This window comes from Leuresthes tenuis, unplaced genomic scaffold (genome assembly GCF_036924035.1).
Source record: "Leuresthes tenuis unplaced genomic scaffold, fLeuTen1.0.hap1 SCAF_17, whole genome shotgun sequence".
NCBI lineage: Eukaryota > Metazoa > Chordata > Actinopteri > Atheriniformes > Atherinopsidae > Leuresthes > Leuresthes tenuis.
Window position 1 is genome coordinate 32,874,418 of NW_027325371.1, and position 25,345 is coordinate 32,899,762.

Here is a 25,345-nt window from a genome sequence, read left to right on the forward strand (position 1 = left end):
ACTTTACATCCTTGTTCACAATCCAGATCATAAAAATGTCTCATCAGTGAAATCCCAAGGAATCCTTTCTTGTGAAATAAGAGTGGGGGCTTTAAGACAGACCAAATGCTTCTTCCCCTTCCCGGACATGAACATCCCAGAACTTCTTAACACCTATCATCCACCTCGTCTAACAAGACAAGAAACAGATCTCCCACACATCCCTGTCTTTATCGCTGGAAAGAGGACTATTTGCTTCCAATTAATCTTCATCTGAATAATTGAAATTCGAATAAATTTACTATCTTTGTAAATGTCCTTTATCAAAGTTTCCATCACCGTCGACAGCTTCATTGTCCACTGGCAAGATTAAGTGAAGCATATATTGTAAAGCAAAATGGATTAGCAGTCCATCGCCCTGCACATTTCCCCTCTTTTTATGGGGGGGGCAATAAATATAGCTTTAGCAACTACTATTACAACCGATTCTCCGCGACAACCAAAACATTCTTCGCACACAAGGCCTTGAAATTGATTTTGGTCTAGAAAGACACTTTTGATGACAATGTGGGGGAAGAGAATTCAGAATCTGAAGATCAAATTTCAGAAAGTTCAGAGTCTGACAATGACTTTTAGAAGAGGATATTAAGCATCAGCTATCTGCTAAATGAGAATGAACACAGCAAGACAGTAACAAACCCCAGGACCAAATGGTCAGCAGGGTTAATACATCTGGACACATAACCAGGCTCCATTACCAGAGGGGAGAAAACGCCACAGATAGCCGATGAATTACTATTGCACTGACGGACAATAAATGCAAAAACAAGTCGTTCACATCTTAAGGCTTCTGAGAAGAATTTTACATATAGAAGGTGTCTATCAGTGAATGCTGTAACCAGATTTAAAGAGTTGATTTCATCATCCTTTTCTTCACTGCCATGTGCAGATATGACAGAGGACGGCTACCTAAATTTTACTCCAGTAGAACTTGACTCTCTTGTTGACAGCACTATAGCTTCAATGCGTACAACACTGGACAATGTTGCCCCTCTGAAAAGGAAGGTAATCAGTCAGAAGAGGTTGGCTCCTTGGTATAATTCACAGCTGCTTTAAAGCAGACTGCAAGAAAGCTGGAGAGACAGTGGCGTTCCTCTAATTTAGAAGAGTCTCAATTAGTCTGGAAAGATAGTTTAATAACGTATAAGAAAGCACTTCGTAAAGCTAGAACTGCTTATTATTCATTATTGATAGAAGAGAATAAGAATAATCCCAGGTTTCTTTTCAGCACTGTTGCCAGGCTGACAAAGAGTCCGAGCTCTGTTGAGCCATGTATTCCTTTAACTCTCAGCAGTGATGATTTCATGAGATTCTTCATCAATAAAATTGTTTCTATCAGAGAGAAGATTAATGGAATCCTTCCCATTATTATCACTGATGTATCATCAAGTAGAGCAGCTTTAGAAGTATCTTTAGAACCTGAATTGTATTTAGACGGCTTCTGCCCAGTTGATCTCTCTGAGCTAACAACAGCAATAGTCTCTTCTAAACCATCAACTTGTATTTTAGACTCGATCCCAACTAGACTTTAAAGAGGTTTTCCACTTAATTGACACTTCCATATTGGATTTGATCAATCTGTCTTTGTTGATAGGATATGTACCTCAGACTTTTAAGGTTGCTGTAATTAAACCTTTACTTAAAAAAACCTACTCTTGATTCAGAAGTGTTGGCTAATTATCGACCTATATCCAATCTCCCTTTTTTGTCTAAAGTTCTTGAAAAAATAGTTGCAGTTCAACTTTGTGATCATTTACATAGAAATAATCTGTTTGAAGAGTTTCAGTCAGGATTCAGAGTGCATCATAGCACAGAAACAGCACTGGTGAAAGTTACCAATGATCTCCTGTTAGCTTCTGATAGCGGACTTGTTTCTGTGCTTGTCCTGTTGGATCTCAGTGCTGCATTTGATACGATCGATCACAGCATTCTGTTACAGAGACTTGAACATGTTATTGGGATTAAAGGAACTGCATTAGGCTGGTTTAAGTCATATTTATCTGACAAATTCCAGTTTGTTCTTGTAAATGAAGAATCTTCCTCACACACTAGAGTAAGTCATGGAGTTCCTCAGGGTTCTGTGCTTGGACCAATTATTTTTACTTTATACATGCTTCCATTAGGTAACATTATCAGACAGCATGGCATAAATTTCCATTGTTATGCTGATGATACTCAGCTGTACTTATCTATGAAACCAGATGAAACCAATAGGTTGGTCAGACTACAAGCCTGTCTTAAAGACATAAAGACCTGGATGACTCAGAACTGTCTGCTTCTAAATTCAGACAAAACTGAAGTCATTATCTTTGGACCTGAGCGCTTCAGGGAGAAATTGTCTAGTTATATAGTCACTCTAGATGGTATTTCCTTGGCTTCTAGTTCTACAGTGAGGAACCTTGGAGTTATTTTTGACCAGAATTTATAATTTGATGCACATATAAAACTGGTTTCTAGGACTGCCTTCTTTCACCTTCGTAATATTGCTAAAATCAGGAACATCCTGTCTCAGGGTGATGCAGAGAAACTAGTTCATGCATTTGTTACTTCAAGATTGGACTACTGTAATTCCTTATTATTGGGCTGTCCCACATATTCTCTGAAAAGCCTCCAGCTGATCCAAAATGCTGCAGCCAGAGTTCTGATGAGAACTAACAGGAGAGATCATGTTTCTCCAGTTTTAGCTTCTCTTCATTGGCTCCCTGTTAAATCCAGAATAGAATTTAAGATTCTTTTCTGTCTTCTCAAACCCCAGCTGGTCGAGGCGGATGGCCACCCTTCCTGGTTCTGGTTCTGCCAGAGGTTTCTTCCTGTTAAAAGGGAGTCGTTCCTTTCCACAGTCGCAACAGGCACGCTCAGGGTGGGAGATTGGACTATTTTTTAGATTATTTAGAAAATAATTAATTGAATTCCAATTGGCTTGAATTGGACTATATTATCTAATTGCCTTGAGATGACATTTGTTGTAATTTGGCGCTATATAAATAAACAAAATTTAATTGAAACTGAATATGCTCGTTCGGACCTGTGTTCGGACCTCGCTTGAAACTCTTTGATCTCGTTAGGAAAGTGTTCGGACCTGACAGGATGTGTTAGGACCTCTGAGGCAGTCCAAAAACTGGAGGAGGAAAACGGAAAATGGGGCAAAAGGGACTGCACGAAAGGGGGGGAAAAGAAAAAAAGAGGAAGGAGGTGGGGGAAGAGAGAAAAAGAAAAGGAGAAAAACAAACGCTATGTCCACTTTTCTCTATTCTCTTATCTTCTCAACATTGTTTACACACACTTCTGCACTTATTGCAAGGTTTATCATCCGTTTAATTTTCATGTCTCTTGTGGAATTCGAACCTGTACTGTGGCAACACTCCAATATACCACAGTGCTTTGGACATTCCTAAAGCCTGCTGTAGGGGGTAGCATGCAAAAACAATGTATTAACTGTGTATAACTGTAAATGTAACTCTCCCATCATTTTTACCCTCCTTTTTTTGGTAAACTCAATTATTTGAGATACTAGCTATCTATCTGTATACCTATTTATGCAACACAAATGAATAAAACAAATTCCAACTTGAGCAAAGAAAGTATTTTTCAAAAATCTTTGGTTGAGACAAAGAGTGTTGGGTTTTATTAATAAATGTAAAATAATTCTCCAAGTAATTCTGGCTTTACTTTTGACAATTGCATTAAATGGGTGTCACTCACACTCACTGTGGTCCTGTTTTGCAAAAGGAAATTAAATAAAAATGTGAAGGCTGTTCTTGGTTCAAGTAAAATTATTAAACTTTATTGTAACATTGTAACAATAATCACACAGTAACAGACAAGAAACCATCTGCGAACAGACAGACACTTAACGTAAACTGTCCTTCCACTGATCCAGGGTCAGTCCTGAGGCTGGACAGTACCGCCGCCCCTTCAGCTGCATGTGTCCAGTCCTTTTATTTTTTTCCTGGCCACACTCCTTTGCAGGTGTAGTGTATTTTTCCTTTTCCAGCCTTTTCCGTGGTGGTTCCCCCCTAACCGCTGGCTCCTCATTTTCCTGGACAGCTTTATGCAGTCTCCAGGCACGTTGCCTTGGCTGAGATGGAAGGCACGTTTGCTGGTGAGCAGGAGCTTGCTGGAACAGAGGAGCTTGGTGGAACGGAGGAGCTTGGTGGAACGGAGGAGCTTGGTGGAACGGAGGAGCTTGGTGGAACGGAGGAGCTTGGTGGAACGGAGGAGCTTGGTGGAACGGAGGAGCTTGGTGGAACGGAGGAGCTTGCTGGAATGAAGCAGCTTGCTGGTAAAGAGCTTGCGGGAATGGAGGAGTTGGCCCGAATTGTGGAGGGAATGAGGGAAGAGGAAATGGTGAATAAAACACAGGCCTGTTTGCTGTCAGAGTGCGCTGGTAGGGGAAAGCTTCCCCCTTGTGGTTTTCAGGCTCTGCAAATGTCATCACTTCATATGCGTGCTGCACAGGGGCAGCCGGAAGCATGTTTACTACAGGGAGAGACTCCTTGGTCAGGTGCAGCTGTTTAGGAAGTACAGTGCCTTGCAGCAGCATGTCCCTGTCCTTCCTCTTAGCCCTCCTAAGCAGCCTACAGGACAAACATTCATTATTAAAATTAAAATGTGAGCATATACCCCTAAGGTTATATTATATACAAGCATGCAGTTTGAGGTTTTTCTTGAGGCTAAATCTTTATATACTGTCTTGATTGTATGGGAAAGGTAAACGAAATAACACACACCATAGAGAGACAGTGGTGTTGTTAACCGGCACCAGAACCAAGTTGCTCTGACCCAAGACAACCGTGCTGTCCTCCAGCAGCTGTTTGACATGGCTGTAGGCACTAACAATGGACTGAGGGATGGGCATTGTTTTCCCTTTTGTGTCCCGTGGCCGGTTGCGTGCTTGCTCAAATTCTTTATAGAGTCTGAGGCAAACACACTCACTAACCCTGTGTGCTTCAGGGTCCTGGGCTGCTTGGCCATGAGCCATGTATAGTCTGTGGGAGAGAAAGATGATATGATCTGGACTGTGAACAAGGATGTAAAGGATTTATTCATTAAGTTTGCATTTAATAAATACTTGTCACAATAATGAGTGCTGTCTAATTCAATGATTTGTATTGAACCAAAATGATAGCAAATTGTGCACAAACACCTCTCTGCTGCCTGCTGTCCAGGAGCAGAGCCACTCGGCTTCCTGGATGCTCTCCATGGCCCCATCTTGATGCTCCCTCCAGCATGTACATCTGCATGTGCACTGCATTGCACTGCCAGCCTAAGAAACAAAATACTCAACCATTATTGTAAAGTGAAGACACATGAATACCCGACAGTGGTAATTGTGTTATTTCGAATAATTACAACACATTCTCTGTCATAACATAGAAAAGAACATTAAAAAAAGACACAATGCAGATGTGAATGTACCTGGAATGAAAGCACAAGGTGTCTGTGAAAACTCTCCAGGGAGGAGGATCCCCTACCACACCTAAGGATGTCCAGCTCTTTGCCACCCTTCTGGAGAGTCCCCACCTTTGTGTACAGAGCAACACCTGCAGGGTCTTGGAGGCACTCCAGGTGCTTCTGCTGCACCTCCCAAACGTGGCACATGCTTTCGTGGTTCACCAGATGCAGCCCTGTGGTGTCTGTCAGCTCCCACACTGATTCCAGCAGCCCTGAAATCATGCTCCGTATTTCTTCCACTCCACGAGTCCTTCTCCTGCAGTGCCTCTTCAGTTCCCCTGGGCTGATGGTGGCCATGAGCTGTTCCTCAGTGGGAGCATGTCCACTGTGGCTGCTCTTCCACTCCACTCTCTTGGCCTCCTTCAGGCGATGCACATCCTCCTGGTCCCATTCGAAGAGACAGGAGGAAAGCTTGGTGCAAAAGATGCCATACAGAGGGTGGTGTTCTGTAGTGAGGCCGCAGTTAAAACGTCGCATGAAATGGAAGCTGTCCAAGCGCACTGCAGACCTCCATGGGTGGAAGAGTTTGACCACTGAAGACACACCTGTGAAAAACAAAGTCAGCCGCTGCCCAATTGCCAGTACCACTCCTCCCGCAAGTGGAGTGGTAACAGTGTGTGTGGCACACAGTTTTTCAAACGTATATTTGATAAAGAATTTTATCATTTTTACCCACCTGACTGGCTGCAGCAGTCCCGGTCAACATAGATGACCTCAGGTTCAGCTTGGCCCGCATTCTTGTATCGAGTGACGATGCCATGGCACAACTCTTCCAACCCTGCACCTTCACCCGTCGTCAGAACAGAGTTCAGAACCTGGCCAAACTCGTTGCCGATGTTTGTCATCCATGCAGCACTGTCCCCAATAGCGTCAGCCAGCTTCTTGGTGATCTGTAAAACAAACACTACTTTCAAACTGTTTGTTGCAATTATACACGTTCCATTTTCCATATTTTTTTACTGTTGAAACCCTAACCTTCTTTGTTGAATCCATCTTAAGAATTCTACCATAGGTAGAGGTGATCACTCCCTTCATCTCATCCAGATGGCTGAGGATGTCGTAGGAGTGGACCGTCACAAACCATGGGGCAAGTGAAAGGGGCCTGAAGGGTGGTGGAGGACTATGGACAGCTGCGGAGGGGACGAAGGTAGCCATCTTTGTATGGCACTCACAGTCCGAGAGGTAGCGGATGGTCTGACGTGCCCACTCCTCGCTGTGCGCTTCCTCTATCGCAGACTGGCGGTAGGAGGAACTGTTACCACTGGTCCTCGGCTTCAGGAAAGTCATGCATCTCCGGTCCAGAGCCAGCTGTGTTGTGAGGACAGCAGGGAACACGCTCCTGTGTGCCACATCCAGCTGGGAGAGCATATCCTGGCTCCATGGGCAGACAGGCTGAGAGCACTTGCTGCAACGTGGATAGTCCCCTCCCACTAGGTAGTAGCGGCTATCCACATCAATCACACCTCTCTGACCTTTCTGTAAATCCCAGAGCTGTTCATTTTTTGGGAACATTGTGGGCATTTAAGTGGAATCCCCCACATCCTCATTGGTGCCCAGATGAACATCCTCTGCCGGTAGTACCACCCAGGCTCAGGAGGAGATGGTTTGGGCTCCAGTGGTGGGTGAAACCAACATGCTTTTATGTTTCTTTTCAGCTGGCCTATGGGCTCATATAGGCACTTTGCAATCCACACCTGATCTGCTTCCTGGATAACCTTATGAAATTGTTCAGGAAGAAAACCTTTCCAATTAACTAAAGTTGGTCTAAGTGGAGCTGCAGTGTGGTGTGGTGTTGCAGAGCTACTTGAAGGGGGGAGCAGAGATGGCACTTGCTTCGGTGGTAATAATGTTGGCTTTTGCGGTGAGATTAATGCTGAATAGTGAGCCGCTTGTATATGGTTCAAAAGACCAACAGTACCCTGCACCTTGGCCCCACAGGTGTCACACATCTCCTCTGTATGGTGGTCAGAAAGGTGTTCAGAGAATTTTTCTCCTTCCACAAACTCGTTGCATTTATAACACTGCACTCCCTGTCCTGCCTCTAAAGTCCTGCCTCTGATGGTCACACTAAGAACACTCATAGTTTTGTCTAATTGTCTAATTGTGCAGATATATATTGTTCAATAAATTAATGCACATGCTACAGTGAATCATCATGACTTAATAAATAATTTCATCTACCTTATGAAACCCACAGGATCACCGAAGGCTTCTCCCAAACAGATCCTTTGTGTGGCTCTGCAGGGGGCAAGCATCTATTTTCTCCAAGGCCTTTTTCCATTTCTTGGCCCCTGGCCGTTTGCCAGTGGAGAAATGGTACTGGCCCTGGGCATATTTAATGCAGATGTCCTTTACTGTTATTATTGAAATACTTTGTAAATTTATTTTTTAAAATATTATATATGAATAAAGTTATTATTATTATCATCATAACTATTATTACACAGACAGATGTAAAAATTAAACTTGGCACAATTAAGCATGTTTAATTGTGTGTGGTTTGGATAAAAAAATCAAAACGTGTGATGACAATTTTGATCACAATGATGACAATTATTTATTTATATTATATTGGACCCAGGTCTAATAAATGTGTGGAACTTGTCGGCCCTGTGTCCCTAAACTCTGTCCTCCTCCTCTCTTGGCCAGCTGATAGTGTGTGTGTGTGTGAGCGCGCACGTGTGTGTGTGTGAGAGCGCACGTGTGTGTGTGTGTGAGAGCGCACGTGTGTGTGTGTGTGTGTGTGAGAGCGCACGTGTGTGTGTGTGTGAGAGCGCACGCGTGTGTGGGTCAAACCGATATTCACACACTTGCACCTGCACCTGTTATCATATTCCCACACATTTTTCATTTTCCCTCTTTTTTTCCCCTCCTCTTTTTTTTTTGGGGGGGGGGGCACACAATAAATATAGCTTTCCCAGTGATAACTACTAATACAACCGATTCTCCGCAACAACCAAAAGATTCTTCGCACACAAGCCCTTGAAATTGATTTTGGTCAAGACAGAGGTTTCAGAATATGAAGATCAAATTTCATTCAGAGTCTGACAGTGACTTTTAGAAGAGGATGACAATCATCAGCTATCTCCTAAACGAGAATGAACAAGACAGCTAGACAGCAGCAGGCCCCAGGACCAAGTGGTCAGCAGCCGAGCTGAGATTGAGATCTTACTTATGTTTTGTAAATGTTCAAAGTTCTAAAAAAGTTCAAATGAATAATACATGATAGTTATACCAAGAAACCTTGCTTAATTTGCACATTTCTTGAGTGTTTTCCACCCTTCTTATTTTTTAATCACATTTTATTGAAAAAAACGAATTGCACTTTAATACATAAATGTGATTATATTACATGTTAATCATGTATGTTGTTTATATTGCTTGTAATTGGGATGAAGTAAGCATCTGTATTTTAACATAAAATTGTTTGTGTTTAATTAAAAACCCCAAAAATGCAGCGGGTCCACCAGACCAACAAACATTGCCTGAGTAACAAAAATATGACCAGAACACAAGGGTTAATACATCTGGACACATCTGTCTGCTCTGCTCAAACACATAACCAGGCTCCGTTACCAGAGTGGAGAAAACGCCACAGATACCCGACGAATTAATATTGTGCTGACGGACAATAAATGCAAAAACATTTGTTCACATCTTAAGGCTTTCCCCGAGGAATCGGCAGAGTTTATACGGCAAATAAACAAAAAAATAAGTTACTATTTGTCTTCTGATTCTGTCATATCACTAACATCCCCAACGTCGCCACACAATGCCGGTATGAACAGCGACGCTATTACAGGCAGAACTTCCATTGACAAAATGGCTACGTTACAAGGAAGTTGAAATACGACTTAGATAAAGTGCCTAGAGGACAGAAAATTACATCGCATATTGTTTGTCCCACGGTTTAACATTCGGCTTGTACATGGCCTTACTTTTATGAGTATTAATCAAGTTTACAAACCTTGTTCCCGTGCTTGTCACAAGTGTATGCGAAGGAAAATATAGCCGACACTCTATCTAAAGAGTTAACCGCGCCACCTCCGACGTCACGTCACGTGTCCCTTTTGCCCCATTTTTAGTGACGTATATGCTCGTTCGGACCTGAGTTCGGACCACGTTTGGAACTCTTTGATGTCGTCAGGAAAGTGTTCGGACCTGGTTAGGAAAGTGTTCGGACCTGACAGAATGTGTTAGGATGTGTTACCTCGTCCCCTCATTTCTTATTTTGATGAAAATGGGGCAAAAGGGACTGCACGAAAGGGGGGGAAAAGAAAAAAAGAGGAAGGAGGTGGGGGAAGAGAGAAAAAGAAAAGGAGAAAAACAAACGCTATGTCCACTTTTCTCTATTCTCTTATCTTCTCAACATTGTTTACACACACTTCTGCACTTATTGCAAGGTTTATCATCCGTTTAATTTTCATGTCTCTTGTGGAATTCGAACCTGTACTGTGGCAACACTCCAATATACCACAGTGCTTTGGACATTCCTAAAGCCTGCTGTAGGGGGTAGCATGCAAAAACAATGTATTAACTGTGTATAACTGTAAATGTAACTCTCCCATCATTTTTACCCTCCTTTTTTTGGTAAACTCAATTATTTGAGATACTAGCTATCTATCTGTATACCTATTTATGCAACACAAATGAATAAAACAAATTCCAACTTGAGCAAAGAAAGTATTTTTCAAAAATCTTTGGTTGAGACAAAGAGTGTTGGGTTTTATTAATAAATGTAAAATAATTCTCCAAGTAATTCTGGCTTTACTTTTGACAATTGCATTAAATGGGTGTCACTCACACTCACTGTGGTCCTGTTTTGCAAAAGGAAATTAAATAAAAATGTGAAGGCTGTTCTTGGTTCAAGTAAAATTATTAAACTTTATTGTAACATTGTAACAATAATCACACAGTAACAGACAAGAAACCATCTGCGAACAGACAGACACTTAACGTAAACTGTCCTTCCACTGATCCAGGGTCAGTCCTGAGGCTGGACAGTACCGCCGCCCCTTCAGCTGCATGTGTCCAGTCCTTTTATTTTTTTCCTGGCCACACTCCTTTGCAGGTGTAGTGTATTTTTCCTTTTCCAGCCTTTTCCGTGGTGGTTCCCCCCTAACCGCTGGCTCCTCATTTTCCTGGACAGCTTTATGCAGTCTCCAGGCACGTTGCCTTGGCTGAGATGGAAGGCACGTTTGCTGGTGAGCAGGAGCTTGCTGGAACAGAGGAGCTTGGTGGAACGGAGGAGCTTGGTGGAACGGAGGAGCTTGGTGGAACGGAGGAGCTTGGTGGAACGGAGGAGCTTGGTGGAACGGAGGAGCTTGGTGGAACGGAGGAGCTTGGTGGAACGGAGGAGCTTGCTGGAATGAAGCAGCTTGCTGGTAAAGAGCTTGCGGGAATGGAGGAGTTGGCCCGAATTGTGGAGGGAATGAGGGAAGAGGAAATGGTGAATAAAACACAGGCCTGTTTGCTGTCAGAGTGCGCTGGTAGGGGAAAGCTTCCCCCTTGTGGTTTTCAGGCTCTGCAAATGTCATCACTTCATATGCGTGCTGCACAGGGGCAGCCGGAAGCATGTTTACTACAGGGAGAGACTCCTTGGTCAGGTGCAGCTGTTTAGGAAGTACAGTGCCTTGCAGCAGCATGTCCCTGTCCTTCCTCTTAGCCCTCCTAAGCAGCCTACAGGACAAACATTCATTATTAAAATTAAAATGTGAGCATATACCCCTAAGGTTATATTATATACAAGCATGCAGTTTGAGGTTTTTCTTGAGGCTAAATCTTTATATACTGTCTTGATTGTATGGGAAAGGTAAACGAAATAACACACACCATAGAGAGACAGTGGTGTTGTTAACCGGCACCAGAACCAAGTTGCTCTGACCCAAGACAACCGTGCTGTCCTCCAGCAGCTGTTTGACATGGCTGTAGGCACTAACAATGGACTGAGGGATGGGCATTGTTTTCCCTTTTGTGTCCCGTGGCCGGTTGCGTGCTTGCTCAAATTCTTTATAGAGTCTGAGGCAAACACACTCACTAACCCTGTGTGCTTCAGGGTCCTGGGCTGCTTGGCCATGAGCCATGTATAGTCTGTGGGAGAGAAAGATGATATGATCTGGACTGTGAACAAGGATGTAAAGGATTTATTCATTAAGTTTGCATTTAATAAATACTTGTCACAATAATGAGTGCTGTCTAATTCAATGATTTGTATTGAACCAAAATGATAGCAAATTGTGCACAAACACCTCTCTGCTGCCTGCTGTCCAGGAGCAGAGCCACTCGGCTTCCTGGATGCTCTCCATGGCCCCATCTTGATGCTCCCTCCAGCATGTACATCTGCATGTGCACTGCATTGCACTGCCAGCCTAAGAAACAAAATACTCAACCATTATTGTAAAGTGAAGACACATGAATACCCGACAGTGGTAATTGTGTTATTTCGAATAATTACAACACATTCTCTGTCATAACATAGAAAAGAACATTAAAAAAAGACACAATGCAGATGTGAATGTACCTGGAATGAAAGCACAAGGTGTCTGTGAAAACTCTCCAGGGAGGAGGATCCCCTACCACACCTAAGGATGTCCAGCTCTTTGCCACCCTTCTGGAGAGTCCCCACCTTTGTGTACAGAGCAACACCTGCAGGGTCTTGGAGGCACTCCAGGTGCTTCTGCTGCACCTCCCAAACGTGGCACATGCTTTCGTGGTTCACCAGATGCAGCCCTGTGGTGTCTGTCAGCTCCCACACTGATTCCAGCAGCCCTGAAATCATGCTCCGTATTTCTTCCACTCCACGAGTCCTTCTCCTGCAGTGCCTCTTCAGTTCCCCTGGGCTGATGGTGGCCATGAGCTGTTCCTCAGTGGGAGCATGTCCACTGTGGCTGCTCTTCCACTCCACTCTCTTGGCCTCCTTCAGGCGATGCACATCCTCCTGGTCCCATTCGAAGAGACAGGAGGAAAGCTTGGTGCAAAAGATGCCATACAGAGGGTGGTGTTCTGTAGTGAGGCCGCAGTTAAAACGTCGCATGAAATGGAAGCTGTCCAAGCGCACTGCAGACCTCCATGGGTGGAAGAGTTTGACCACTGAAGACACACCTGTGAAAAACAAAGTCAGCCGCTGCCCAATTGCCAGTACCACTCCTCCCGCAAGTGGAGTGGTAACAGTGTGTGTGGCACACAGTTTTTCAAACGTATATTTGATAAAGAATTTTATCATTTTTACCCACCTGACTGGCTGCAGCAGTCCCGGTCAACATAGATGACCTCAGGTTCAGCTTGGCCCGCATTCTTGTATCGAGTGACGATGCCATGGCACAACTCTTCCAACCCTGCACCTTCACCCGTCGTCAGAACAGAGTTCAGAACCTGGCCAAACTCGTTGCCGATGTTTGTCATCCATGCAGCACTGTCCCCAATAGCGTCAGCCAGCTTCTTGGTGATCTGTAAAACAAACACTACTTTCAAACTGTTTGTTGCAATTATACACGTTCCATTTTCCATATTTTTTTACTGTTGAAACCCTAACCTTCTTTGTTGAATCCATCTTAAGAATTCTACCATAGGTAGAGGTGATCACTCCCTTCATCTCATCCAGATGGCTGAGGATGTCGTAGGAGTGGACCGTCACAAACCATGGGGCAAGTGAAAGGGGCCTGAAGGGTGGTGGAGGACTATGGACAGCTGCGGAGGGGACGAAGGTAGCCATCTTTGTATGGCACTCACAGTCCGAGAGGTAGCGGATGGTCTGACGTGCCCACTCCTCGCTGTGCGCTTCCTCTATCGCAGACTGGCGGTAGGAGGAACTGTTACCACTGGTCCTCGGCTTCAGGAAAGTCATGCATCTCCGGTCCAGAGCCAGCTGTGTTGTGAGGACAGCAGGGAACACGCTCCTGTGTGCCACATCCAGCTGGGAGAGCATATCCTGGCTCCATGGGCAGACAGGCTGAGAGCACTTGCTGCAACGTGGATAGTCCCCTCCCACTAGGTAGTAGCGGCTATCCACATCAATCACACCTCTCTGACCTTTCTGTAAATCCCAGAGCTGTTCATTTTTTGGGAACATTGTGGGCATTTAAGTGGAATCCCCCACATCCTCATTGGTGCCCAGATGAACATCCTCTGCCGGTAGTACCACCCAGGCTCAGGAGGAGATGGTTTGGGCTCCAGTGGTGGGTGAAACCAACATGCTTTTATGTTTCTTTTCAGCTGGCCTATGGGCTCATATAGGCACTTTGCAATCCACACCTGATCTGCTTCCTGGATAACCTTATGAAATTGTTCAGGAAGAAAACCTTTCCAATTAACTAAAGTTGGTCTAAGTGGAGCTGCAGTGTGGTGTGGTGTTGCAGAGCTACTTGAAGGGGGGAGCAGAGATGGCACTTGCTTCGGTGGTAATAATGTTGGCTTTTGCGGTGAGATTAATGCTGAATAGTGAGCCGCTTGTATATGGTTCAAAAGACCAACAGTACCCTGCACCTTGGCCCCACAGGTGTCACACATCTCCTCTGTATGGTGGTCAGAAAGGTGTTCAGAGAATTTTTCTCCTTCCACAAACTCGTTGCATTTATAACACTGCACTCCCTGTCCTGCCTCTAAAGTCCTGCCTCTGATGGTCACACTAAGAACACTCATAGTTTTGTCTAATTGTCTAATTGTGCAGATATATATTGTTCAATAAATTAATGCACATGCTACAGTGAATCATCATGACTTAATAAATAATTTCATCTACCTTATGAAACCCACAGGATCACCGAAGGCTTCTCCCAAACAGATCCTTTGTGTGGCTCTGCAGGGGGCAAGCATCTATTTTCTCCAAGGCCTTTTTCCATTTCTTGGCCCCTGGCCGTTTGCCAGTGGAGAAATGGTACTGGCCCTGGGCATATTTAATGCAGATGTCCTTTACTGTTATTATTGAAATACTTTGTAAATTTATTTTTTAAAATATTATATATGAATAAAGTTATTATTATTATCATCATAACTATTATTACACAGACAGATGTAAAAATTAAACTTGGCACAATTAAGCATGTTTAATTGTGTGTGGTTTGGATAAAAAAATCAAAACGTGTGATGACAATTTTGATCACAATGATGACAATTATTTATTTATATTATATTGGACCCAGGTCTAATAAATGTGTGGAACTTGTCGGCCCTGTGTCCCTAAACTCTGTCCTCCTCCTCTCTTGGCCAGCTGATAGTGTGTGTGTGTGTGAGCGCGCACGTGTGTGTGTGTGAGAGCGCACGTGTGTGTGTGTGTGAGAGCGCACGTGTGTGTGTGTGTGTGTGTGAGAGCGCACGTGTGTGTGTGTGTGAGAGCGCACGCGTGTGTGGGTCAAACCGATATTCACACACTTGCACCTGCACCTGTTATCATATTCCCACACATTTTTCATTTTCCCTCTTTTTTTCCCCTCCTCTTTTTTTTTTGGGGGGGGGGGCACACAATAAATATAGCTTTCCCAGTGATAACTACTAATACAACCGATTCTCCGCAACAACCAAAAGATTCTTCGCACACAAGCCCTTGAAATTGATTTTGGTCAAGACAGAGGTTTCAGAATATGAAGATCAAATTTCATTCAGAGTCTGACAGTGACTTTTAGAAGAGGATGACAATCATCAGCTATCTCCTAAACGAGAATGAACAAGACAGCTAGACAGCAGCAGGCCCCAGGACCAAGTGGTCAGCAGCCGAGCTGAGATTGAGATCTTACTTATGTTTTGTAAATGTTCAAAGTTCTAAAAAAGTTCAAATGAATAATACATGATAGTTATACCAAGAAACCTTGCTTAATTTGCACATTTCTTGAGTGTTTTCCACCCTTCTTATTTTTTAATCACATTTTATTGAAAAAAACGAATTGCACTTTAATACATAAATGTGATTATATTACATGTTAATCATGTATGTTGTTTATATTGCTTGTAATTGGGATGAAGTAAGCATCTGTATTTTAACATAAAATTGTTTGTGTTTAATTAAAAACCCCAAAAATGCAGCGGGTCCACCAGACCAACAAACATTGCCTGAGTAACAAAAATATGACCAGAACACAAGGGTTAATACATCTGGACACATCTGTCTGCTCTGCTCAAACACATAACCAGGCTCCGTTACCAGAGTGGAGAAAACGCCACAGATACCCGACGAATTAATATTGTGCTGACGGACAATAAATGCAAAAACATTTGTTCACATCTTAAGGCTTTCCCCGAGGAATCGGCAGAGTTTATACGGCAAATAAACAAAAAAATAAGTTACTATTTGTCTTCTGATTCTGTCATATCACTAACATCCCCAACGTCGCCACACAATGCCGGTATGAACAGCGACGCTATTACAGGCAGAACTTCCATTGACAAAATGGCTACGTTACAAGGAAGTTGAAATACGACTTAGATAAAGTGCCTAGAGGACAGAAAATTACATCGCATATTGTTTGTCCCACGGTTTAACATTCGGCTTGTACATGGCCTTACTTTTATGAGTATTAATCAAGTTTACAAACCTTGTTCCCGTGCTTGTCACAAGTGTATGCGAAGGAAAATATAGCCGACACTCTATCTAAAGAGTTAACCGCGCCACCTCCGACGTCACGTCACGTGTCCCTTTTGCCCCATTTTTAGTGACGTATATGCTCGTTCGGACCTGAGTTCGGACCACGTTTGGAACTCTTTGATGTCGTCAGGAAAGTGTTCGGACCTGGTTAGGAAAGTGTTCGGACCTGACAGAATGTGTTAGGATGTGTTACCTCGTCCCCTCATTTCTTATTTTGATGAAAATGGGGCAAAACGGACTGTCACGGTGGGGGAAAGGAGAAAGAAGAAGGAAAGAGAGGGAGAAAAAAAAGGAGAATTTTGGCTTCATTCTGATGTCGCTCTCCATACTGGTATGCAGAGGGCGCTTTTGGAGATATGTTGCATTATTGGCTGAAGTCAGGTGCCCTTAACTCAGAATTAATCAGAATCAGAATACTTTATTAATCCTACAAGAGGAAATTATTTTGCCACAGCAGCAGATGATATAAAACCAAATACTATTCCAACTGCCTCTCCCTTTTAAAGTCGACCACCATCTCCTTGGTCTTATTCACATTCAGGAGCAGTTTATTTTGTTTCAATTCACTTGAATTAAATTTTTATTTGTAGTGGCCAAATCATAATCTCAATCATTATCTCAAGGCACCTTGCAGTAAAGTCAAGACCTTACATATATACCATTATCCATATAACATTATAGAAAGAGAAAAGAGATCAGAGTATAGGCAGTTGTCCATCAGAGAACTTGCAGGTGGAATGATTCAGAGTGGTACTAGAAATCAGAGGTTAATAATAATAATAACCAGACCTGTACTCTATTTATGCAGGCTGGGTCAGGAAGAGAGCCAGATCCATCGCCACGATTCTTCACCCCCTGCAGCCCCTCTCATACACTCACCCCCAACCCTGCAGCCATACACTGCATTGACACAAACCATATTGTGTATTTATTTTATTTTCATTTATTTATTGTACATTGTATACAGTTCAGTGACAATAAAGGCAATCTTGAATCTTGATCTTGAATATGGAGAACAGGAATGGAGACAGAACAGTCTGCAGTGGGGATCCTGTTTTACTGACCATCACATCAGACAGACAGCTCCAAAGATGAACAACCTGACATAATCATCAACACATGAGACAGTAGATGAGCTGACAAGCATCCCGTCCAGCTTCTTTGAGGCACGCTGCAGCAGGTAGCATGACAGCATCACCCACACTGTGTTGCAGGATGCACAGGATTTACTGATGCAATCAGGTCCAGGGCACTCAGCAGGGGTGGCTGTGGGAAAGGAATTGCAGAGAAGGTGTGAGGACTGTGCCTGTGTGGGATGGCCCAGCAGTGGGTCCTGAGAGCCCCCCCGGTGGTCTTTGATGTTGAAACTTGTTGTCTAGTTCATACCCTTTCACACATCCTGGATGGTTTCCAGCTGGAGTTTGCTCTCCAGCCTCTGCCTGTAGGAAGCCATTACACCTTCACACCTCAGTTAACGACAGCTTTTTCAACTCATCCTTGTCACCAGATCAAATGGCTCCCTTCTTTTGATTCAGAAGAGCTTTCAAGTCACTGGTCATCCAAGGCTTGTTGTTGGGGAAACAGCGTAGCCTGTTTTGGAAGCCTGTGATGCAGTCTGTGAGACTGTCTATACCTCTAATCCTTGTGGTGACAAACTGTCTTGAGACTACAGTAACATACTAAAGTGTGAATAGAACGAGATTGTGGTCTGATAATATAACATATGGGAGCATGATGTTGATTAATTAATCAGATTATTTATCAAAAAATAAAGTATTCATTTTATAGTTTAGTAGCATTTTATCATTCCTAAAACCACAAAGTACAAAGTATTGCAAGCTCAGAAACGGCTTTAATTTTTTTTCTCAAAAGTTGTAGATACAGATGCATGAAGTGAGAACATTTTTATCTACCAGTATCAAATGTGACAAAAATACATATCTATACACACACACATATATGTATAAAATATTCAAACAACAATATATAATAGTAAAATATGTGAACATATTAACAATGTGCCCCTCCACTCTCTGATGATCTGTCCAGACGAAGGACACTTTAACACACCAAATAACTAATAACTATTTACAATGAGCTCTTCCACTCTTCAATGGTCTGTCCAGATGCAGGACAGTACCACTTCCCACGCATCTGTGGTGGCCAGTTACTTTGCTCTTTTGCTGACCACATGTTTTACACTGATAGCGGTAGCTGTCTGTAGTGTGTTGCCGTTTCTTTGGGAGCTCACCTCTGCTCTCTCGCTCCTGATTCTCAAGGACTGCCTTACGCTGTCTCCATTCTCTGAACCGATTGTGAGTCTTTTGAGGTATTGGAGCTGAACCTGGGGCTGGTGAGTCTGAAGGGCCACCCTGAGAATGAGATGCTGGAGTAGAAGTGGGTGGCTGGAAGGAGGTCCAGCCCTGTGTGTGGGACGCTGGAGCAGAAGTGGGTGGCTGGGAGGAGGACCAGCCCTGTGTGTGGGACGCTGGAGCAGAAGTGGGTGGCTGGAAGGAGGTCCAGCCCTGTGTGTGGGACGCTGGAGCAGAAGTGGGTGGCTGGGAGGAGGGCCAGCCCTGTGTGTGGGACGCTGGAGCAAAAGTGGGTGGCTGGGAGGAGGACCAGCCCTGTGTGTGGGACGCTGGAGCAGAAGTGGGTGGCTGGGAGGAGGACCAGCCCTGTGTGTGGGACGCTGGAGCAGAAGTGGGTGGCTGGAAGGAGGTCCAGCCCTGTGTGTGGGACGCTGGAGCAGAAGTGGGTGGCTGGGAGGAGGACCAGCCCTGTGTGTGGGACACTGGAGCAGAAGTGGGTGACTGGGAGGAGGACCAGCCCTGTGTGTGGGACGCTGGAGCAGAAGTGGGTGGCTGGGAGGAGGTCCAGCCCTGTGTGTGGGACGCTGGAGCAGAAGTGGGTGACTGGGAGGAGGACCAGCCCTGTGTGTGGGACGCTGGAGCAGAAGTGGGTGGCTGGAAGGAGGGCCAGCCCTGTGTGTGGGACGCTGGAGCAGAAGTGGGTGGCTGGAAGGAGGGCCAGCCCTGTGTGTGGGACGCTGGAGCAGAAGTGGGTGACTGGGAGGAGGACCAGCCCTGTGTGTGGGACGCTGGAGCAGAAGTGGGTGGCTGGGAGGAGGTCCAGCCCTGTGTGTGGGACGCTGGAGCAGAAGTGGGTGGTTGGAAGGAGGTCCAGCCCTGTGTGTGGGACGCTGGAGCAGAAGTGGGTGACTGGGAGGAGGACCAGCCCTGTGTGTGGGACGCTGGAGCAGAAGTGGGTGGCTGGGAGGAGGTCCAGCCCTGTGTGTGGGACGCTGGAGCAGAAGTGGGTGGCTGGGAGGAGGTCCAGCCCTGTGTGTGGGACGCTGGAGCAGAAGTGGGTGACTGGGAGGAGGACCAGCCCTGTGTGTGGGACGTTGGAGCAGAAGTGGGTGGCTGGAAGGAGGTCCAGCCCTGTGTGTGGGACGCTGGAGCAGAAGTGGGTGACTGGGAGGAGGACCAGCCCTGTGTGTGGGACGCTGGAGCAGAAGTGGGTGGCTGGGAGGAGGTCCAGCCCTGTGTGTGGGACGCTGGAGCAGAAGTGGGTGGCTGGGAGGAGGACCAGCCCTGTGTGTGGGACGCTGGAGCAGAAGTGGGTGGCTGGAAGGAGGTCCAGCCCTGTGTGTGGGACGCTGGAGCAGAAGTGGGTGACTGGGAGGAGGACCAGCCCTGTGTGTGGGACACTGGAGCAGAAGTGGGTGGCTGGGAGGAGGTCCAGCCCTGTGTGTGGGACGCTGGAGCAGAAGTGGGTGGCTGGGAGGAGGACCAGCCCTGTGTGTGGGACGCTGGAGCAGAAGTGGGTGGCTGGGAGGAGGTCCAGCCCTGTGTGTGGGACGCTGGAGCAGAAGTGGGTGGCTGGGAGGAGGACCAGCCCTGTGTGTGGGACACTGGAGCAGAAGTGGGTGGCTGGGAGGAGGACCAGCCCTGTGTGTGGGACGCTGGAGCAGAAGTGGGTGGCTGGGAGGAGGACCAGCCCTGTGTGTGGGACGCTGGAGCAGAAGTGGGTGGCTGGGAGGAGGTCCAGCCCTGTGTGTGGGACGCTGGAGCAGAAGTGGGTGGCTGGAAGGAGGTCCAGCCCTGTGTGTGGGACGCTGGAGCAGAAGTGGGTGGCTGGGAGGAGGACCAGCCCTGTGTGTGGGACGCTGGAGCAGAAGTGGGTGGCTGGAAGGAGGTCCAGCCCTGTGTGTGGGACGCTGCAGCAGAAGTAGGTGGCTGGAAGGAGGACCAGCCCTGTGTGTGGGACACTGGAGCAGAAGTGGGTGGCTGGGAGGAGGACCAGCCCTGTGTGTGGGACGCTGGAGCAGAAGTGGGTGGCTGGAAGGAGGTCCAGCCCTGTGTGTGGGACGCTGGAGCAGAAGTGGGTGGCTGGGAGGAGGGCCAGCCCTGTGTGTGGGACGCTGGAGCAAAAGTGGGTGGCTGGGAGGAGGACCAGCCCTGTGTGTGGGACGCTGGAGCAGAAGTGGGTGGCTGGAAGGAGGTCCAGCCCTGTGTGTGGGACGCTGGAGCAGAAGTGGGTGGCTGGAAGGAGGTCCAGCCCTGTGTGTGGGACGCTGGAGCAGAAGTGGGTGACTGGGAGGAGGACCAGCCCTGTGTGTGGGACGCTGGAGCAGAAGTGGGTGGCTGGGAGGAGGTCCAGCCCTGTGTGTGGGACGCTGGAGCAGAAGTGGGTGACTGGGAGGAGGACCAGCCCTGTGTGTGGGACGCTGGAGCAGAAGTGGGTGGCTGGGAGGAGGTCCAGCCCTGTGTGTGGGACACTGGAGCAGAAGTGGGTGGCTGGGAGGAGGACCAGCCCTGTGTGTGGGACGCTGGAGCAGAAGTGGGTGGCTGGAAGGAGGACCAGCCCTGTGTGTGGGACACTGGAGCAGAAGTGGGTGGCTGGGAGGAGGTCCAGCCCTGTGTGTGGGACGCTGGAGCAGAAGTGGGTGGCTGGAAGGAGGACCAGCCCTGTGTGTGGGACACTGGAGCAGAAGTGGGTGGCTGGAAGGAGGACCAGCCCTGTGTGTGGGACGCTGGAGCAGAAGTGGGTGGCTGGAAGGAGGACCAGCCCTGTGTGTGGGACGCTGGAGCAGAAGTGGGTGGCTGAGAGGAGGACCAGCCCTGTGTGTGGGACACTGGAGCAGAAGTGGGTGGCTGGAAGGAGGACCAGCCCTGTGTGTGGGACGCTGGAGCAGAAGTGGGTGGCTGGGAGGAGGTCCAGCCCTGTGTGTGGGACGCTGGAGCAGAAGTGGGTGGCTGGGAGGAGGTACAGCCCTGTGTGTGGGACACTGGAGCAGAAGTGGGTGGCTGGAAGGAGGACCAGCCCTGTGTGTGGGACGCTGGAGCAGAAGTGGGTGGCTGGGAGGAGGACCAGCCCTGTGTGTGGGACGCTGGAGCAGAAGTGGGTGGCTGGAAGGAGGACCAGCCCTGTGTGTGGGACGCTGGAGCAGAAGTGGGTGGCTGGGAGGAGGACCAGCCCTGTGTGTGGGACGCTGGAGCAGAAGTGGGTGGCTGGGAGGAGGACCAGCCCTGTGTGTGGGACGCTGGAGCAGAAGTGGGTGGCTGGAAGGAGGTCCAGCCCTGTGTGTGGGACGCTGGAGCAGAAGTGGGTGGCTGGGAGGAGGACCAGCCCTGTGTGTGGGACGCTGGAGCAGAAGTGGGTGGCTGGAAGGAGGTCCAGCCCTGTGTGTGGGACGCTGGAGCAGAAGTGGGTGGCTGAGAGGAGGACCAGCCCTGTGTGTGGGACACTGGAGCAGAAGTGGGTGGCTGGAAGGAGGACCAGCCCTGTGTGTGGGACGCTGCAGCAGAAGTGGGTGGCTGGGAGGAGGTCCAGCCCTGTGTGTGGGACACTGGAGCAGATGTGGGTGGCTGGAAGGAGGTCCAGCCCTGTGTGTGGGACGCTGGAGCAGAAGTGGGTGGCTGGAAGGAGGTCCAGCCCTGTGTGTGGGACGCTGGAGCAGAAGTGGGTGGCTGGGAGGAGGACCAGCCCTGTGTGTGGGACGCTGGAGCAGAAGTGGGTGGCTGGGAGGAGGACCAGCCCTGTGTGTGGGACGCTGGAGCAGAAGTGGGTGGCTGGGAGGAGGTCCAGCCCTGTGTGTGGGACGCTGGAGCAGAAGTGGGTGGCTGGGAGGAGGACCAGCCCTGTGTGTGGGACGCTGGAGCAGAAGTGGGTGGCTGGAAGGAGGACCAGCCCTGTGTGTGGGACACTGGAGCAGAAGTGGGTGGCTGGGAGGAGGTCCAGCCCTGTGTGTGGGACGCTGGAGCAGAAGTGGGTGGCTGGAAGGAGGACCAGCCCTGTGTGTGGGACACTGGAGCAGAAGTGGGTGGCTGGAAGGAGGACCAGCCCTGTGTGTGGGACACTGGAGCAGAAGTGGGTGGCTGGAAGGAGGACCAGCCCTGTGTGTGGGACACTGGAGCAGAAGTGGGTGGCTGGAAGGAGGACCAGCCCTGTGTGTGGGACACTGGAGCAGAAGTGGGTGGCTGGGAGGAGGACCAGCCCTGTGTGTGGGACACTGGAGCAGAAGTGGGTGGCTGGGAGGAGGACCAGCCCTGTGTGTGGGACGCTGGAGCAGAAGTGGGTGGCTGGAAGGAGGACCAGCCCTGTGTGTGGGACACTGGAGCAGAAGTGGGTGGCTGGAAGGAGGACCAGCCCTGTGTGTGGTACGCTGGAGCAGATGTGGGTGGCTGGAAGGAGGTCCAGCCCTGTGTGTGGGACGCTGGAGCAGAAGTGGGTGGCTGGAAGGAGGACCAGCCCTGTGTGTGGGACGCTGGAGCAGAAGTGGGTGGCTGGGAGGAGGACCAGCCCGGTGTGTGGGACGCTGGAGCAGAAGTGGGTGGCTGGAAGGAGGACCAGCCCTGTGTGTGGGACGCTGGAGCAGAAGTGGGTGGCTGGGAGGAGGACCAGCCCTGTGTGTGGGACGCTGGAGCAGAAGTGGGTGGCTGAGAGGAGGACCAGCCCTGTGTGTGGGACGCTGGAGCAAAAGTGGGTGGCTGAGAGGAGGACCAGCCCTGTGTGTGGGACGCTGGAGCAGAAGTGGGTGGCTGGGAGGAGGACCAGCCCTGTGTGTGGGACACTGGAGCAGAAGTGGGTGGCTGGAAGGAGGTCCAGCCCTGTGTGTGGGACGCTGGAGCAGAAGTGGGTGGCTGGGAGGAGGTCCAGCCCTGTGTGTGGGACGCTGGAGCAGAAGTGGGTGGCTGGGAGGAGGACCAGCCCTGTGTGTGGGACGCTGGAGCAGAAGTGGATGGCTGGGAGGAGGACCAGCCCTGTGTGTGGGACGCTGGAGCAGAAGTGGGTGGCTGGAAGGAGGACCAGCCCTGTGTGTGGGACGCTGGAGCAGAAGTGGGTGGCTGGGAGGAGGTCCAGCCCTGTGTGTGGGACGCTGGAGCAGAAGTGGGTGGCTGGGAGGAGGTCCAGCCCTGTGTGTGGGACACTGGAGCAGAAGTGGGTGGCTGAGAGGAGGACCAGCCCTGTGTGTGGGACGCTGGAGCAAAAGTGGGTGGCTGAGAGGAGGACCAGCCCTGGAGGTGAGTGAGTGCTGAGTAAGATTGTGATTGCTCACAAGCAAGGTCACTTTCTGCCAGCCAGGCATCATCTCCAGTGTGTGTGGGTGCAGGTTTTCTGGCAGAGCGACGTCGACGAATCACTGCCTCGTCCTCACGGTTTTCAGGTTCCTGGAACTCCATAACGGTGTACCCATGTTGAACAGGCTCAGATGGTAGATTCCAGGCCTCAAGGAGGGATTCCTCTGCCGAATGGATCTGCTGAGGAAGCTGTACACCTTGTAGTAATCCATCACGGTCAGTTCTCTTCTGCCGATCGTGCAGCCTACAGAAAATAAAAGTCAGAAGAACACATTGTTGTTCAGTCAGTCTTTTTTATTTACTTTGTAAGAATATTGTAAGAATCGTGAAAAATAAAATTATAAAAATAAACTCACCAAGAGGATACTGTAGTAGTGTTTATGGTTACCAGTACCAGATTGGTCTTGTCCAGTATTTCTTTGCAGTCCTCAATCAGCTGCTTGATGTGACTGTAAGCCATGACAATGGACTGAGGTATTCCAAAGGTTTTCCCTTTGTTGTCCTTTGGCCTGTTTCTGGCTTCCTTGAACTCTTTGTAGAGTCTGAGGGGAACACACTCAGATGTCCTGTTATGGTCAGGTCTTTGGGCAGCCTGGCCATGCACCATGAACAATCTGCAAATACACAACCAGATGACATAGTCCACATCATGTATGAGTATTGTGAACCCGTGTGCTGCATACATATATCTGTGAATAGACAAATACATATGCTCAAATATTCCAGGCATATTAAAGATAGCATATTACCTCTCAGCAGCTTGTTGGCCTGGAGCAGAGCCACTACGCTTTCTCGATGCTCTCCATGGCCCTTGAAGTGTCTTTTTCTTACTTTTCAGGGAGTATTTGGTTGTAGACTTGTCAGCTGGATCCAGACAGGAGTACAACCGCAATATCTCTGCTATTTCAGAATTTGACAGAGCCGTTATTGAGCAATTAAGATTTACTAGAAACTCAGCTAAGGCATCGACGGCCTCCCACCCGGGAACTCCTCTGGGATCACACCTACTGTCCTGTAATATGAAAGGAAAACAAAACCAGTTATCATGAAGTTAATTTAAAATAAAACACAAAGGACCAAGCATTTCTTATCACCAGAGGTTAACAACTTTACCGGAGTTGCAGTAACAGGTCCCTGGTCCTCAGATGGGGAGCTGACAGGACCAGCACTATCACCACTTTCAAGTGTACAATCCTAAGAAATCATAAAGCAGTGAGAGGAGTACAATGAAACTGAAAAACTCTGTTGTGCTCGTATTACACAAAGGAATGGTCGATTTGAAAAGTCAAACATATGCTATTGGTATTGAAAATTACTCTGCAAATTAGATTTCCTGTAAGAAGATTCAGGGGTTAAAGTGCCACCACAATACCTGAGATGAGGACTGGAATGAGATGTCAGTGGCCTGAGGAATTGTCACATCAGGACATTCATCCTCCGGGCCCTCATCCAGAACCTCAGGAAGGGCAGTATCAATCTCAGTCTGCGGACGCAGTAGATCTCCTCTGTTTGACTGTGCCAGCAAATATTCCACTGCAATACATTCACCTGCCATAAGTAGTCACCAGAAAAAAAAGAATGAGTAGAATGAGTGGGTGAAAAAGAGGTGTAACCATCATGTAATATCCACGTTATTAAGACAATATTCTGTTCTGTTATTGTTCTGAGAAACTTACTGGTCGGCTTCCCCAGG

At 47.7% G+C, this 25,345-nt stretch overlaps 3 protein-coding genes across 3 annotated transcripts in view; all 3 read right to left on the reverse strand.

The window, feature by feature from the left end:
- LOC140272867 (SWI/SNF-related matrix-associated actin-dependent regulator of chromatin subfamily E member 1-like) overlaps positions 1-25,345 on the reverse strand; it is a 221,943-nt gene that overhangs the window by 170,145 nt on the left and 26,453 nt on the right. The gene's annotated exons all lie outside the window — the stretch shown is intronic.
- Positions 3,890-7,820, reverse strand: LOC140273947 (uncharacterized). Its single transcript, XM_072369604.1, has 6 exons — positions 6,469-7,820; positions 6,170-6,383; positions 5,458-6,026; positions 5,184-5,305; positions 4,770-5,027; positions 3,890-4,616 (listed from the first exon to the last, which is right to left on the reverse strand). Exons 1-6 carry the CDS (start codon positions 7,012-7,014, stop codon positions 3,890-3,892), a joined length of 2,436 nt encoding a protein of 811 aa, XP_072225705.1. The 5' UTR covers positions 7,015-7,820.
- On the reverse strand, positions 10,446-14,376 carry LOC140273948 (uncharacterized). Its single transcript, XM_072369605.1, has 6 exons — positions 13,025-14,376; positions 12,726-12,939; positions 12,014-12,582; positions 11,740-11,861; positions 11,326-11,583; positions 10,446-11,172 (listed from the first exon to the last, which is right to left on the reverse strand). Exons 1-6 carry the CDS (start codon positions 13,568-13,570, stop codon positions 10,446-10,448), a joined length of 2,436 nt encoding a protein of 811 aa, XP_072225706.1. The 5' UTR covers positions 13,571-14,376.